The sequence below is a fragment of the Bos indicus x Bos taurus genome, chromosome 18 (assembly GCF_003369695.1).
Source record: "Bos indicus x Bos taurus breed Angus x Brahman F1 hybrid chromosome 18, Bos_hybrid_MaternalHap_v2.0, whole genome shotgun sequence".
Lineage (NCBI taxonomy): Eukaryota > Metazoa > Chordata > Mammalia > Artiodactyla > Bovidae > Bos > Bos indicus x Bos taurus.
Genome location: NC_040093.1, coordinates 13,828,659 through 13,846,022, shown reverse-complemented (window position 1 = coordinate 13,846,022; position 17,364 = coordinate 13,828,659). Strand labels below are relative to the sequence as shown.

The 17,364-nt window shown below is 51.3% G+C and overlaps 1 protein-coding gene across 1 annotated transcript; it reads right to left on the bottom strand.

Annotated features, from left to right (window-relative positions):
* Positions 1-10,657: 10,657 nt before the first annotated feature.
* On the bottom strand, positions 10,658-15,255 carry LYPD5 (LY6/PLAUR domain containing 5). Its single transcript, XM_027513641.1, has 5 exons — positions 15,168-15,255; positions 12,877-13,077; positions 12,127-12,303; positions 11,773-11,919; positions 10,658-11,509 (listed from the first exon to the last, which is right to left on the bottom strand). Exons 1-5 carry the CDS (start codon positions 15,253-15,255, stop codon positions 11,250-11,252), a joined length of 873 nt encoding a protein of 290 aa, XP_027369442.1. The 3' UTR covers positions 10,658-11,249.
* Positions 15,256-17,364: the final 2,109 nt, after the last annotated feature.

Sequence of the window (17,364 nt, the reverse complement as noted above, 5' to 3'; positions counted from 1 at the left end):
TGAAAGTTGTAGCCAGAGGAGAGGAAGACAGAGAGACTGACAGACAGACAGAGAAGGAACAGAGGGGAGGGGATGGTGGGAGAGAAAGGGGTGGGAACTTTTTTTTATAAACTCAAAGAGATGGAGACAGAAGAGACCCAAAGGTAAGGAGAAAGCAGGAGTCAGAATCAAAGACTTGGAAGTTGGAGTAGAGGGGAATTTTGCCTCCAAAGAGACCAAAGCCAAAAGAGAAAAGTGGAGAGACGCAGGCGGGGGAGATGCCAGGGTGGGCGGCGAGGTTCAGTGGGAAGGGCACCTGCCTCCACAGGGAAGTTCTGGGCTGTGGGGGTCAGCTGGTAGGACACGCGGCTCCAGAGCCAGCTCCCTGCAGCCCGGAGAGGGGGTTGGTGACTCAGGGCCCCGGCGCTTCCTGTGACTCAGCCTTGTTCTCAAGCCTGGAGGGGGGAGTGCAGAGGGAGAGGGGTCTCTGAAGAGAGTGGGAGGGGGAGCCCCAGAGGAGGTCTCTGCCCGGAGGAGGGGTGGGGCAGCGGCCTGGGACTTTGAGGGGAGGGGCTGGGGCCTGGACCCCTGGGTCTGAGGGAGGAGGGGCTGGGGCCTGGACCCCTGGGTCTGAGGGAGGAGGGGCTGGGGGTCTGGACCCCTGGGTCTGAGCGAGGAGGGGTTGGGGGTCTGGACCCCTGGGTCTGGGGGAGGAAGGGCTGGGGGTCTGGACCCCTGGGTCTGAGGGAGGAGGGGCTGGGGGTCTGGACCCCTGGGTCTGAGGGAGGAGCGGGCCTGAATCCCACAGCGCCGGTCCGGGAAGACTAGAACTTATTTGCGAGTCCTTAGGACTTTCACTTGGCCTCCTCCCAGCTGCCCCACCTTCATCCCAGCCCCATCTCCGGGCCTGGAAAGGACCCACATGCCTTGGGGCCCAGCCGGAAGGGGCCAAGACAAAGAGGTGTTTAACTCGGCGGAGCGGGTAAAGAGGTTGTCTCAGACGGAAAGGTCACTTGTCGCCCAGGGCTCGTGCAGGGAAAGGCGGGGCTCAGCCCGGGGGGAAGACATCCTGAAAGTCCGAGGCCTGTAGCGTCAAATCCTCCAACCGCTGTCTTTTGGATTTACGCATTAGGAGGCGTCAGGGCCTTGGGATCCTGCCACCTGGTGGTATTTTGGGGGAACTGCATGCTCTCTGTTTCTTCAGTCTCAGTTCAGTTCAGTCGCTCAGTCGCGTCCGACTCTTTGCGACCCCATGGACTGCAGCACGCCAGGCCTCCCTGTCCATCACCAACTCCTGGAGTTTACCCGAACTCATTTCCAGTATAATGTTCATCTGTTGGGCTTGCCTATTGGCTCAGATGGTAAAGGGAAAAAAAAAAAGTGTTAGTTGCTCTGTCATGTCCGACTCTTTGTAACCCCATGGGCTGTAGCCCGCCAGGTTCCTCTATCCATGGAATTCTCCAGACAAGAATACCGGAGTGGGTAGCCATCCCCTTCTCCAGAGGATCGTCCAGGGATGGAACCTGGGTCTCCTACATTGCAGGCGGATTCTTTATGATCTGAGCCACCAGGGAAAGAACCTGCCTGGAATGCAGGAGAGGAGAGTTTGATCCTTGGGTCAGGAAGATGCCCTGGAGAAGGAAATGGCAACCCACTCCACTCTTGCCTAGGAAATCCCATGGACAGAGGAGCCTGGCGGGCTAGAGTCCATGGGGTCACAAAAGAGTCAGACACGACTTGACTAAACAATCCATCTATTGAGTACCTACTGAGTGTCAGATACTGCTGTAAGCATTCGGGGTACAGTAATAACAACACAGACAAAATCCCTGCCCTAGGGATCCCTGGCTAAAGGAGGGAGACCCTGTGGTTCTGTCAACCTCTCTCTTGTTTTTGCCTTGTCTGTGTGAATCTGCTTCTCTCTCTCTGTACTCACTGGCCTTGCTTCTGAGTTTCTGTCTCCTGGTATTTGTCGCCAAATGCATGCCTCTCTGTTTTTATTCTATCCTTTGTATTTCTGTGTTCTCTACCAATTAAAAACAATTTGTTTTATTAAGTCATGTATATGTATATATAAAGAATCCGCCTGCAAAGCAGCAGACCAGGGTTCGATCTCTGGGTCAGAAAGATCCCCTGGAAAAGGAAGTGGCAACCCACTCCGGTATTCTTGCCTGGGAAATCCCATGGGAAGAGGAGCCTGGCAGGCTAGAGTCCAAAAGAAGCCGCAAAGAATCAGACAGGACTTAACAACTAAACTATCAGTCTCACAATATTGGTGTCTAGAGACTTTGGGTCAGTTGGGTTAAATCTTGACATGGCCACCGTTACTGACTTTTTTGGGTGGAACATAATAACGTAACACATATACGGCCTGGTTTAGAGACAGACCCAAGTTCATGTCCAGCTCTGCTGTCCCTAGCTGTTTGTGCTGTGAGACCTGTGAAATTAGGATGATTATACCCTGTGTCACAATCCCAAAGAAAGGCAATGCCAAAGAATGCTCAAACTACCACACAATTGCACTCATCTCACACGCTAGTAAAGTAATGCTCAAAATTCTCCAAGCCAGGCTTCAGCAATACGTGAATCGTGAACTTCCAGATGTTCAAGCTGGTTTTACAAAAGGCAGAGGAACCAGAGATCAAATTGCCAACATCTGCTGGATCATCAAAAAAGCAAGAGAATTCCAGAAAAGTATCTATTTCTGCTTTATTGACTATGTCAAAGCCTTTGACTGTGTGGATCACAATAAACTGTGGAAAATTCTGAAAGAGATGGGCATACCAGACCACCTGCCCTGACTCTTGAGAAACCTATATGCAGGTCAGGAGGCAACAGTTAGAACTGGACATGGAACAACAGACTGGTTCCAAATAGGAAAAGGAGTACGTCAAGGCTGTATATTGTCACCCTGCTTATTAAACTTATATGCAGAGTACATCATGAGAAACGCTGGGCTGGAAGAAGCACAAGCTGGAATCAAGGTTGCCAGGAGAAATATCAATAACCTCAGATATGTAGATGACACCACCCTTATGGCAGAAAGTGAGAAGGAAGTAAAAAGCCTGTTGATGAAAGTAAAAGAAGAGAGTGAAAAAGTTGGCTTAAAGCTCAACATTCAGAAAACTAAGATCATGGCATCTGGTCCCATCACTTCATGAGAAGTAGATGGGGAAACAGTGGAAACAGTGTCAGACTTTATTTTTTGGGGCTCCAAAATCACTGCAGATGGTGACTCCAGCCATGAAATTAAAAGATGCTTACTCCTTGGAAGAAGAGTTATGACCAACCTAGACAGCATATTCAAAAGCAGAGACATTACTTTGCCGACAAAGGTCCGTCTAATCAAGGCTATGGTTTTTCCAGTAGTCATGTATGGATGTGAGAGTTGGACTGTGAAGAAGGCTGAGCGCCGAAGAATTGATACTTTTGAACTGTGGTGTTGGAGAAGACTCTTGAGAGTCCCTTGGACTGCAAGGAGATCCAACCAGTCCATTCTAAAGGAGATCAGTCCTGGGTGTTCTTTGGAAAGAATGATGCTAAAGCCGAAACTCCAGTACTTTGGCCACCTCACGCGAAGAGTTGACTCATTGGAAAAGACTCTGATGCTGGGAGGGATTGGGGGCAGGAGGAAGAGGGGACAACAGAGGATGAGATGGCTGGGTGGCATCACCGACTCGATGGATGTGAGTTTGAGTGAACTCTGGGAGATGGTGCTGGACAGGGACGCCTGGCGTGCTGCGATTCATGGGGTTGCAAAGAGTCGGACACGACTGAGCGACTGAACTGAACTGAACTGATACCCTGTGTCATAAGGTTGCTTGAGGATTAGGTGCAGTGCCCCATGGCTCAGTGGTAAAGAGTCTGCCTACCAGTGCAAGACATAGATGCAGGTTTGATCCCTGGGTTGGGAAGATCCCCTGGAGAAGGAAATGGCAACCCACTCCAGTATTCTTGCCTGGGAAATGTATGGAGCCTGGCAGATTATATAGTCAATGGGGTCACAAAGAGTCAGACACAACTGAGCGACTAATTACACACACACACACACACACACACACATACAAAGGGCCTGGCATATGTTAAGCCCTTGTGGCACTTTGTCTCCCAAGCTGGCTCCAGTAATTCCTCCTCCTTTGTGCTGGCAGGTGGCTTCTCCCTCCAACAGGTAGACTCTGCGTCCTTTCTGTTTCCATCTGGCTGGCTTGTGACTTGCTTTGACTCATGGCAATGTAGCAGAAATGATGCTGGGCCAGATCCAGGTCCAGTTCTTAAGAGAACTAAAGGCTGGAACTCTAAGACTCCATGCTGAAAGGAAGCCCAAGCTTGTCACATGGAGTGGCCACGCAGAGGAGAAACAAAGCACCCTGGCCACAAGTCCCAGTCCCGCCCCATCTGTTGCAGTTGCATGAGTAAATTCCAGAGAAATCAGCAGGATTGCCTTGTCAACCCCCAGAATCATGAGAAGTAACTTTTTTGTTTTACGGCACTAAATGTTGGTACTCTCTCAATTCATTCCACCCCCTCCCCTTTCCCCCCAGCTGTGTCCACAAATATGTCTGCATCTTCATTGCTGCCCTGCAGATTCGGATACGGAGAAGGCAATGGCACCCCACTCCTGTACTCTTGCCTGGAAAATCCAACGGATGGAGGAGCCTGGTAGGCTGCAGTCCATGGGGTCCCTAAGAGTCGGACACGACCGAGCGACTTCACTTTCACTTTTCACTTTCATGCATTGGAGAAGGAAATGGCAACCCACTCCAGTGTTCTTGCCTGGAGAATCCCAGGGACGGGCGAGCCTGGTAGGCTACCGTCTATGGGGTCACACATAGCATAGATTCAGATAGGCTCATTAGTACCATCTTTCTAGAGGGAGTGAACATATGTACACCTATGGCTGAATCCTGTTGATATATGGCAGAAACCAACATTAAAACAATTATCCTCCATTTAAAAATAAATAAGTTTTTTAAATAGAAGATACAATAATAAAAATACAATGAATTATCAGAAAGAAGACACTAAATTTTGAAGTGGTTCGTTATACAATAAACAATATTACACTTTTCTGTTCACTTTTCTGTTTGAAGTTTTTCATCATAAAAAGTATGTATATATGAATATGCTGTGTGCTGTGCTTAGTCACTCAGTCATGTGATGCTCACTCTTTGCAACCCCATGGACTGTAGCCTGCCAGGCTTCTCTGTTCATGGGGATTCTCCAGGCAGCAATACTGGAGTGGGTTGCCATGCCCTCCTCCAGGGGATCTTCCCAACCCAGGGACTGAACCTGAGCCACAAGGGAAGCCCATAAATATGTATATGTGAATAGGTAATACAATAGATAATAGAATAGTGTTATTTTACTTCTCTCTTTTTTAAAACTTATTTTTATTTTTTGGCAACACTGTGCAACATGTGGGATCTTAGTTCCCCTACCAAGGATCCATCCTGTGCCCCCTGCATTGCAAATGCAGAGTCTTAACCACTGGACCACCAGAGAAGTCCTTAATTTCTTTTTGCCTCTGGGTCTTTTTTTATTCTTTCAGGCTCTGCTTGTCTTTCCTATTTTCCTGTCTCTCTTTATCTTTTTCTCTCTGTATGTCTATTCCTATCTTGTCTATCTTACTAACAACTCCTCTGGCCACTGTCCCTTCCACTTTGCTCCCCCACATTGACCTTCTTGCTGATCTTCAAACATGCCATGCTGTTTCCTGCCTCAACATCTTGGTGCTTACTTTTCTCTGCCTGAATGCTTTTATCTTCAGTCTCCTCTTGGATCATTTCTTTACTTCATCCGGTTCTCTGTTCAATATAGTCTCTTCCTTGACCACTTCTTCAGAAATGGTCCTTGGACTTCCTGGTAGTCCAGTGGTTAAGATTCTGTGCTTCCACTGCAAGGGTTTGATTCGGGTGGGTTTGATTCCTGGTCGGGGAAGTTCAGCATGCTGTCCAGTGCAACCTAAAAAAAGATCCACTTCCCTTTGGGACTTACCAGGTGGTCCAGTGACTAAGACTTCAAGCTTCCAATGCAAGTGGCATGGTCAGGGAACTAGGATTCCACAGGGCCTCCTCCCTGCCACAAAAATACCAGAAAACAAAATACAACCCAGAAATGGTTCTCTCCTGCCCCATAAATAACTCTATATCACATCTCACTACTATGTCTTTATCATGGCCCTTAGGATTATTAAATGATCCTGTTTTCTTCTCTTTCAAGTTGTTCAGGACAGGGATTTTGCCATCCCGAATGTTTAGAACAGTGGTGGGCACAGGATATGCTCAGTGGCTATTGGTTGAAGGACTGCTCTTATTCAATAGTACTGATTGGCTGTGCTTTGACTCTGCCCTCTCACCCTGTTCCACACTGCCCTGGAAGTGGGAAGGATGTCATTTCCTCATTGCCCTGTCCTTTGTCCCACTTATTAGTTGAGTTGCTGTCTGTGGTTCTGAGACCCAGTGTGTGGATCTATCCTTGGTGCTGACCTAAGCTCCATTTGCATTAACCTGGGGAGGGCAAGGGACTCACAGGAGAAGGGCGATCGATGTGAGCAGGATCCAGACACTGGACCATGTAGACCATTGAGAGGAGGCAGGCATCTGAGTTCTGAAGGGAGGGTGTGCCTGGGTCACTGGGCTCAAATGGTAGTTGTTCTGTCCATCTATCAGTTCATGTATACACACACAGAGACATGTATATTATTATGGAAAACTTCAAACAAACAGAAGTGAACAGAAGAGTATAATAAGCCTCCACGTACCCGTCTAACAAATACCAACTCATGGTTAATTGCATTTCATCAGTGCCTCCACCCATTTCCTCACTTCCTATATTATTTTCATGCAAATCCCAGACATGAGATCATTTAATTATATGTCATACTTTTAAGTTTCCTTTTGTGGAGGTATGGCTTACGCATTGCAAAGGTCACACATCTTAAGTGTCCGGACTGATGCAGTTCTACCTGTGTGTAGACATGTATGACTGTCACCTCAAGCTAGTCATAGAGCAATTCCATTATCTCAAGAGGTTCTCCTGTCCCCTCTTCCACCTGATGCACCAGAGACAGCCAGTATCCTGACCTCTGTCACTAAAGATTGAAGAGCCACAATGTGGGGGTCTTAGGCTCTAGGTCTGACTTTACTGTTGTCATTAGTATTTTTTTGCAGTATACCACACATGCATAAATGCATACAATATAGAGATATATATTGGGCAAATAGGAGCTTCCCTGCTCGCTCATCTGGCAAAGAATCCATCTGCAATGCAGGCAACCCTGGTTTGATTCCTGGGTTGGGAAGATCCCCTAGAGAAGGGATCGACTACCCATTCCAGTATTCTTGGGCTTCCCTGGTGACTCAGATTCTTTACAGAAAGAATCGGCCTGCAATGCTGGAGACCTGAGTTCGATCCCTGGGTTGGGAAGATCCCCTGGAGGAGGGCATGTCTACCCACTCCAGTGTTCTTGCCTGGAGAATCCTATAGACAGAGAAGCCTGGCGGGCTACAGTCCATGGAGTTGGAAAGAGCCAGACATGACTGAGCGACTAAGCACACTGGACAAATTACATTCATGGGGGAGGTGTGCGGGGGGTTCAGGATGGTGGAGACACATGTATACCTGTGGCCAATTCATGTTGATGTGTGGCAAAAACCATCACAATATTGTAATTTTCCTCCAATTAAATTCATTGAAAAAAATTACATTTGTGGACCCCCAGGAAATCACCACACACATAGAGAGAATGCCACCACTCCCCAGAATCTTTCTGTGTGCTTTTTAAATTTTTAAACATTTTAATTTACTTATTTATTATTTTTGGTCATGCTGAATCTTTATTGCTGTGCATGGGCTTTCTGTAGTTGCAGCCAGCCGAGGTTACTCTCTAGTTTTCGCCCACAGTTCTCTCATTGCAGTGGTTTCTCCTGTTGCAGAGCATGGGCTTTAAGCATGAAGGCTTCAGTAGTTGTGGGATGAGGGCTCTAGAGCACGGGCTCAGTAAATTGCAGTGCATGGGTTTAGTTGCTCTGCCAAATGTGGGATCTTCCTGGACCAGGGATTGAACCATGTCCCCTGCATTGGCAGGCGGGTTCTGAACCACTGAGCCACCAGGGAAGTCTCACCTAGGTAGATTTCTTTTGCAGGGAAGCCTTACCTCTGCTTTTGATGCCTTTGAACTGATTGAATCAGGCCCAGCCAGATGATTTTAGGGTAATCTACTGAAGTTAAAGTCAACTGATCACAGACTTTAATCACATCTAAAAAATACCTCCCAGGCAGCACTGAGATTAGCATTTGAATGACTAACTGGTACTGTAGCCTAGCCTAGCCAAGTCCGCATCAGACTGAACCAGCCCAGGTTTAAACCACATTTGTAATAAAATTCCAATTCTGCACCCCCCACGAGAAAAATCATTACCTTGAAGGTAGAGATGTTTGCCTGTTTTGTTCACTGCTGTATGTCCAGCAGCGAGAATGGTGCCTGGCACACAGTTCAGTTCAGTTCAGTTGCTCAGTCGTATCCGACTCTGCGACCTCATGGACTATAGCACACCAGGCTTCCTTGTCTTTTACTGTCTCTCTGAGTTTGCTCAAACTCATGTCCATTGAGTGGGTGATGCCATCCAACCATCTCATCCTCTGTCACCCGCTTCTCCTCCTGCCCTCAATCTTTCCCAGCATCGAGGTCTTTTCCAGTGAGTCACTATTCACATCAGGTGGCACACAGAAGGTGCTCAGTAAAGGAGACGAATGAATAGATAATGACATTCAGCTTCCCTGCCTAAGTCAGGATGTACAGGCATTGAGAGCCCTTCTCCCCATGACCTCAGAGGAGTGTAGGAGCGTTTCTGAGACGCCCACCTCCCCACAAGGCTGCCTGTTGGGGTGAAGTTGAAGATACGAGGATACATTCTTGCTACATCACTTACTCTGAAAATTATTCTCATTGTGCCTTGGGCAAGTTCTCTGCAAAATGGGCATGCGGTTCCCTTTTTTTGCTTCCTCGTTGGGTCATTGGGAGGATTCAGTTTGTGGGGAAATGATGTGAAGGGACTTTGTAAAACCTGTGTGCAAACAGATGTGCTGGAGGGTTCCATTTCTATGAAGTTCACGAGCTTGTGTAAATGTCCCACACACCCTGAGTCCCTTGCTACCTCCAGATCTGTCCAGGCTATCTCCTCCTCCTAGAATGCCCTTCCTCCTACTTTGCCAGTTCCTCTTTATCTTTTGGGCTTCCCTGGTGGCTCAGTGGTAAAGACTCCTCCTGCAACGCAGGAGACATGGGTTGGATCCCTGGGTCAGGAAGAACCCCTGGAGAAGGAAATGGAAACCCACTCCAGTATTCTCGCCTGGGAAATCCCATGGACAGAGGAGCCTGGCAGGCTACAGTCCATGGGATCCCAGAGTCAGACACGACTGAGCTCGCACGCTTTATCCTTTATGAGTTTGCCTAAGGTTTACTTCCTTCAGGATATCTTCCCTGATCCCCATAGGTTAGACAGTTTTGCCTGGTTCGGCTTTGCTTCAAGTGTTTTTCTTTCTTTCTTTTTTAAATTTTGATTTTTTTTTTTCATCGGAGTAGAATTGCTTTACAATGTTGTGTTGGTTTCTGCTGTTTAACAAAGTGAATCAGCCACATGTATACATATATCCTTTCCCTCTAGAGCCTCCCTCCCACCCCATCTCCCACCCCACCCCTCTTAAGTCATCACGGAGCACAAGCTGAACTCCCTGTGCTATACAGTAGCTTCCCAGTAGCTATATGTTTTACACATGGACACTACTTAATGCTACTCTCTCAATTCGTCCCACCCTCCCCTTCCCTGCCCTGTGTCTACAAGCCCATTCTCTACATCTTTGTCTCTATTCCTGCCCTGCAAACAGGTTCATCAGCACCATTTTTCTACATTCCATATATATGTGTTAATATATGATTTTTTTTCTCTTTCTGATTTACTTCACTCTGAATGACAGACTCTAGGTCAGCTAGAGTCGTGCTAAGACTCTTCATTCGTGCTAAGTCGCTTCAGTTGTGTCTGACTCTTTGAGACCCTAAGGGCCATAGCCTGCCAGGCTCCTCCATCCATGGGATTCCCCATGCAAGAATACCAGAGTGGGTTGCCAAGCCCTCCTCCAGGGGATCTTCCCTATGCAGGGATTGAACCTGTGTGTCTTAAGTCTCCTGAATTGGCAGGCTGGTTCTTTACCATTGGCGCCACCTGGGAAGCCCAATCCACGTCACTACAAATGACCCAATTTTGTTCCTTTTTATGAATGAGTGATAAAGATGTGCCACATCTTCTTTATCTATTCATCTGTAAAGAACACTTAGGTTGCTTCCACATCTTGGCTACTGTAAATAGCGCTGCAGTGAACACCGGGGTACAGATCTTTTTCAGTTATGGTTTCCTCAGGGTATGTGCCCAGGAGTGGGATTGCGGGGTCTCAAGTGTTTTTCTATCAAGTCAATCAACATTCATATGTTTGTGAGGCAGAGTTGCCTAGGGGTTCACAGGGCTTGGAGTCACGCTCCCCACTCATGCGATACACGAGGTCAGTCAAGTGCCTTTGGAAGCATCACATCTGCTCGTCTGTGACGTGAGGACCATGACAGTGGGTGGCAGTTTTGTCCTTGGTACTCCACGTTCATCTCGTTAAATTCTGCCCACAACCACGGTGAAGTAGGTCTTGTCTTTATTGTAGGCTTTATTTTCACCTCTGCCCAACAGGTGAGGAAACACAGTCTCAGTGAGGTTAAGTAACCACCCAAGGTCACCCACAGGCTAAACAGTAGAGGTGGGATTTGAACCCATGTAGCCTGGCTTCAGGGTCTGGGCTCCTAATGTCTAGGATATGCTGGTTATAGTGCCTTTCAAGTCTCCCATGATGGTACTAGTAAAGACATCCTTGTAGGTCCCTGCTGGAGCTGGTTAGGTTCTGGGAGAGCCTCAGACCAGGAAACCCACAACAGGAAATGGGCTGCGGGGAGGCTGGGCCTGTTTGGTGCTCAGCACGGGATCAGATTTGCTCTTTATGTGGAATGTGGCCATTTCTCCCCACCCTGGGGTTCTGGGGACCTTGCCCAGTTTCTTCCAGGCCTGCTGACCAGGTAAGGGCTAGGCATCAGTAGGGAAGCAGGAGGGAGGGAGGGAGAGAGAGAGACAGGTGTGTAACTCTGATTTTCCACATTCCAGGGAGTGAAGCAATCAGAAGTGGATGTGTGTCCCCTGCCCCCAGCATCCCACTCAGGAAGAGGCTGGAGGGACTGACTATGAGGAGAGCCCGAGGGGTCCTCCCAGAGCACCACCCAGCAGGGAGACCACAAGGAGCAGGACTGTGACATGGGGCACCCGGGGAGCGGCAGTGTCCGAGGCGCTGGTGAAGGGCTGGGTCAGGGAGTCCCTGTTGCAGAGGTCCCCCTCACAGCAGGAGCCCTGCAAGTCGATGTTTGTCCAGGGGCTGGTGGTGCCTTTGATGGTGCAGGAGGGCCGCTGGCAGGTTCGAATGTACACAGGGGCTGAGAAATTGCCTGGGAAAGGGGTGGTGAGGAGGGGTCAGGACCGAGGGAGGCAGCCACACCTGAACCTCCACCTCAGAGGCCAAGGCCATGACTGGGTCCTCGGACTTCCTTCCAGTCCCCTCCTTAGACCAGGGCCATGCCTCCTTCTTCAGACCAGGGCCATGCCTCCTCCCCCAGGCCAGGGCCAAGCCTCCTTCCTCAGACCAGGGCCGTGTCTCAGTCAGTCCTGCCCTGCCTCCACGCCCCTTGCTCAGGCCCTCCCAGCACCTCACCAAGGGTCATTCGTCCATTGCCCTGGAAGCAGACGCTCTGGTCCTGGTGACACTGGACCCGCCGGGACTTCTCCGGGGTGCAGTCCTCTGGGTGGATCCCCACGCAGGCGTAGCATTCGGTGCCGCTGAGCGTCGGCGGGTTGGGCGCTGCCAAGAGAGCGTGGAGGCACAGTCAGGTCACCCACCGTCCGCCGTCCGGGCGTGGGGCGCGCGCTCTGCGCCAGGCAGCCCACCTTGCTCGACTGGAAGGCTGGAATGCCTGCGCGCCGGGGAGGAGGAGCCCAGCGGAGGCCACGCCCCCGCACGCCGCGGAGGGCCGTCCCGCCCCACGCCCAGCCCCGCCCTCTCGCCTACCCGGGCTCAGATTGGGGAGGGAGTCGTGGGTCTGGAGGTTCGCGTTGCACAAGTCGGTGGCACAGCGGCGCACCACCGAGTAGTCAGGCGGCAGCGACTTGTCATCCGACAGCATCTGGCCCGTAAGCGGGCCTCTCCAGCAGCCCTTCTGTACCAAGGTCACTGAGGAGCGGTACCCTGGGGGCGAGGGGATGGAGTCTGGGGCACTGCTTCTCCAGCCCGCCCTCCTCTCCCACACCCATTCCTCTCCCTGTAGTCTCAAGTCTCTTCCTCCGGTCTCCTCTCCTCCTCCACTCTCCTCTCAGCCTGGCTTCTCTTCTCCCTGCTGCCCTGCCCTTCTCTTCCTCCCTCGCTTCTCTGTCAAACTCCGCTCTCCCTACGTCCCTTCCCCGCCGCGCCCCCCGCCCTCCGCCCCACACCACCAGCCCTTTTCTCCTCCTTTTCTCTCTCTCCTGTCTGCTCTCTGTCGCCCCTTCCTGGCTCCGCACGGTCTCCTCCTCCCACCTCCCACCCCTTCACTCCACCACTCCTCCCTCCTCCCACCTCCCACTCCTTCATTCTCTCCCGCTTCCTCTTCCCTCCACCTCCCCACCTCTACCGCCGTCTTTCCTCTCCTCTTCTACCCAGTTCCTCCCCATCCTTTGTCTCCTACTGCATCCCCCTTTTCCCACCCCACCTGGCTGATGTTTCACCCCCGTCCCCGTGCCCTGTCCCCCTTCCCTTTCTTATCCTGCGTTTCCTGCCCCTCACCAGTGTTCAGGGACAAGACAGCCTCAGAGCATCCCTGCGGACAGGAGACATTGCTGAAGTTCACATTACTGAGGTCAAAGGGCCCGAAGTAGATGTGTTGGAAGCTGTAGCATTGCTGGGCCTGGGAGCCTGGGGAGAGCAGGGATACGGTGAGAGGAACAGGCCCGCGATGAGCTTGGGCCAGGCACTTGGGGCTCCGTCCTAAAGATGACAACCAGGCCCTTCTGCTCTGAGAGGTGACAGGCCTTGTTGCCTTGAGAGAAGCAGGGTCTGCTGGTGTGGCTGCTCATGACTATGCCTGACTCTTGGCAAGGGTATTGGCCTCTGCACCTGCCAGTCCAGTTTTTCCCCCCAGGCTGTTCCAAATTTCCACCCTCTTCCAGGAAGTCCTCTAAGATTTTGATAAAGGAGGAAGCAATTCACTCCTGCTCGGCCTTCCCCTCTCCCAACAAAACGCACAATATCCAGTAGTACTAAAAGGCTGCTGATGGAAAACAAGCACTCTAGTACAAGTACCGGGATGCACACAAATACACACACACAGCCAGTCCCTGCAGTACCTGGACAGAACACAGAAACACTGCTGTAAACGCAAAATAACAAAATTGACACAGGCTCATGCCAATCTCAGAAATGTACACAGAGTACCCTGTATGCGTTCATGTAGAGTTCTACATTCACACACAAGTACCACCCAGACCCTCCGATAGAAACTCTCTAAACCAAGGTATCTCATACATACAAAATTCAGACTCTCAGACAGAAATATGTGTGGATACAGAAACAGTCACAACACACAGACCCAGGAACACAGGAACTCATACCCAGAGAGAGAAAAATACAGACCCAAGAATCACAAAGAAAATCAGAGCCTACAATTAGGCGAAGATAGAGACATACAAAAAAGAGACCTACAAAATCAGGCAACTTAAAATCATATTCAGATACAAGATTCATAGAGACACACAAGAGACACACAGAGAGACAGACACACATCATAATACCCAAACACACATACACAGGGAGAAATACAGGCCTACCTGTCATAGAGATGCACAAAGAGAAGCAGAGATGCAAAATTATACTCACATCTCTTTTACAAAGAAAAGTGAGGATCAAAGATGAACAGACCCATGAAAATATTTGTTCAAATACCCAGACACTAAAACCTGCTATAGATGTACACACACACAAGCACAGAGACCCACAGCACATGTTGACTCATGGACACGCACAGAAATAGTACTCTCTTCTTTCTGTGGATGAGCACACGCACACACACAAAGTTGTGTGCAAGCATAACCCCCTTCCCATCTCTCAAATATCTCAAATTTGTAGCCACTTCAATCCTGATATGACTGTGTCCCTGTAGGGGAAGAGGTTGCCTGAGTCAAGGTTTCCTGCCAGTTCTAAAAAGAGCCCCCATGCCTCCCCAGAAGTACCTTTGAATGAATGGGGACATGGGCAAAGAGGATGAGAAAGGCTGGAGTAGTGAACCAGAGATAGTGGAGCAAGTGAGTGGTGTGGGAAGACCAGAGGAGGGGAAGAGAAGGGAGAGGACACAGTCTCTCTGACCAAGACCCAGGGGTCCAGGCCCCCAGTCCCTCCTCCCCCAGACCCAGGGGTCCAGGCCCCCAGCCCCTCCTCCCCCAGACCCAGGGGTCCAGGCCCCCAGCCCCTCCTCCCCCAGACCCAGGGGTCCAGGCCCCCAGCCCCTCCTCCCCCAGACCCAGGGGTCCAGGCCCCCAGCCCCTGCTCCCGCAGACCCAGGGGTCCAGGCCCCCAGCCCCTCCTCCCCCAGACCCAGGGGTCCAGGCCCCCAGTCCCTCCTCCCCCAGACCCAGGGGTCCAGGCCCCCAGCCCCTCCTCCCCCAGACCCAGGGGTCCAGGCCCCCAGCCCCTCCTCCCCCAGACCCAGAAGTCCAGGCCCCCAGCCCCTCCTCCCCCAGACCCAGGGGTCTAGGCCCCCAGCCCCTTCTCCCCCAGCCCCAGGAGTCCAGGCCCCCAGCCCCTCCTCCCCCAGACCCAGGGGTCTAGGCCCCCAGCCCCTTCTCCCTCAGACCCAGGGGTCCCGGCCCCCAGGCCCTCCTCCCCCAGACCCAGGGGTCCAGACCCCCAGCCCCTGCTCCCTCAGACCCAGGGGTCCAGGCCCCCCAGCCCCTCCTCCCTCAGACCAGGAGTCAGGGCCTCCAGTTCACTTTTCCCTGTGTCCCTGGAATCTGGCCCCCACTCTCTTGGCTCCCTGGGACCTAGAAGAGTCCTGCTTCCGCCCACCCAGCTGCCCTTCTTACCACTGGACTCAGGAGTCTGGACATCGGTCAGGCAGAGGACAGGCCCAAAGAGGCCCAGCAGGATGACTCTGGCGACTCCCACTGCCATGTTGTGGACCTGAGTGGAGACACGGAGGACAGCTCCTCCTGCTCTGACTTCTGCCTGGCTGGTTCTCCAAGCCAAGCCCCAGGCATCCTGGCTACCCAGGCAGGCTGGCATTCCTCCACCCCCGCCCTCCCCTTCTTGGGCTAGTCTCCTCCTAGATAATCATGATGGGGACCTGGACACTGGGTCTGGGGGAGGAGGGGCTGGGGGCCTGGACTCCTGGGTCTGAGGGAGGAGGGGCTGGGGCCTTGTAACCCTTCATTTTGGGGGACTTGTGTTTTGGGGACTGTCTACCCCCCACTCCCCCAGCACTGTGTTCTAGTCTGAACTGGGCACACGTGGCCTCCAACTTCTTTTCCTTTACCCTGATACATGCCACCAGTAGGGGACCATGCCTCCTGACCCAGAGAAGCAAACATCACCTCCTCCCTGAAGCCTTCCCTGACCTGCACCCCTGCCCCAACCATCATCCCCTCACCCTCGGCCTCAAGCACCTCCCTGTCTCCCAGCCTTGGTCACTCTGGGTTAGGCTAACGTCTGTCTCCTCCATCAGGCTGTGAATTCCTCAGGGGCCTCAGGGGATGTTTGTGATGATGTAGGAATGAGTGTTCTTGCCTGGAGAATCCCAGGGACGGGGGAGCCTGGTGGGCTGCCGTCTATGGGGTCGCACAGAGTCGGACACGACTGAAGTGACTTAGCAGCAGCAGCAGCAGCAGGAATGAGTGAATCAAAGGCCTGACAAACTGACAGGGAGATAGAGCCTCCCAGAGAGGCAGTTACTCATGCGATGCAGAAAAACAGACACACCTGGTGTGAACTGATGCAAATCTAGACAGACAAATCAACCCAGACCTGATGAGCCAGACATGCCCACAGAAGGTATTTGATAGATTTTTATTAGATTGTTTTAAATGTTTTATTTATTTGGCAGTGTTGGATCTTAGTTGCATCACGTGGGACCTTTGGTTGTGGCGCATGGACTCTCCAGTCATGGCACAACTGCTCTGTGGGATGTGGGATCTTAGTTCCTGGCCAGGGATCGAACCCATGTCCCCTGAATTGCAAGTCAGATTCTTTTTTTTTTTTTTCCCCCTAATTTGGCTGTGCTGGGTCTTAGTTGTGGCACACGGGATCTTTAATGGCTGCATATGGGGTCTAATTCCCTGACCAGGGATCCAACCCAGGCCCTGCAAGAGAGTGGAGTCTTAGTCAGTGGACCACCAGGGAAGTCCCTAGATTGTTAAATGAATAAATTTAAAAACACTGGAGGGGACAGACACAGTCAGATGATTGGAGACATACACTGTTGCCCAAGGATGCGGACACACCCACGTGGACGCTCAGACATTGGGCAGATGGGGACTTCCAGATGGGCAGTGGGGCCTGTGACAGAGACCCCAGGTCCTCACCGCCTGATCCACCTTGCTTCTCACTGCTTGAAGACACTGCTTGCTGGGGTCATACCCACTCACTGTGCTATATGGGGTGGGCACCAGGCAGATGCAGAGACCTAGAGTCATAAGCCCACAGATGGACGGGCAGAGGCAGTGACCAGGACAGCCTTAATGGTTTCCTAAGCTTGACTATAACTCGACACGGGGTTTTTTCCTGACTACAGGAAACCCCAGCCTCCCTTTTCTTAGAGCATTTACTTTAGAAAACTTGTCATTGCCGATTCTTTCCCTGTCCCTTTGAAATGTAGGTAGATCCTCTCCCAGCTGCTTGCCAGTTTTACAGCCCAGGAATATCTTTCTCAGGGACCTGGGAGCCATCCCTTCAAAATGTCATCATTAAGGAAGATAGTACCCCTGTCCCCCAGGCTCTGTGTATGGTGGGGCAGGAGCCAAATTAGCAACAGCAGATGCCTGATCACAGCAAAGAACACTGCAAACACAGGAGTAAGTCATTGTGCTGGGCCATCCCTTGGACCAACCTCCCCTCTGTTCTCCGGCACTTTCCCACTAGTTTGTCCAGCGCTGAAAACCCCTCTCTCATTTTATTTCAGTGGAACTGAGTTCAGTCTCTCTGCTTTGGGAGCACAGAGTCTTAGCCACTGGACCACCAGGGAAGTCCCTGCCAGTTTTCATATTCTGCATAAATGTTCTTCACATA

Bases quoted from the DNA above. Each gene is read 5' to 3' on its own strand.
- LYPD5 (XM_027513641.1), bottom strand. From the start codon at position 15,255: ATGGCAGTGGGAGTCGCCAGAGTCATCCTGCTGGGCCTCTTTGGGCCT. The intron at 13,078-15,167 runs GTAAGAAGGGCA...TGTCATCTTTAG, and splicing joins CCAGACTCCTGAGTCCAGTG to GACGGAGCCCCAAGTGCCTG. The intron at 11,920-12,126 runs GTAGGCGAGAGG...CTCTCTTGGCAG, and splicing joins CCTCCCCAATCTGAGCCCGG to CGCCCAACCCGCCGACGCTC.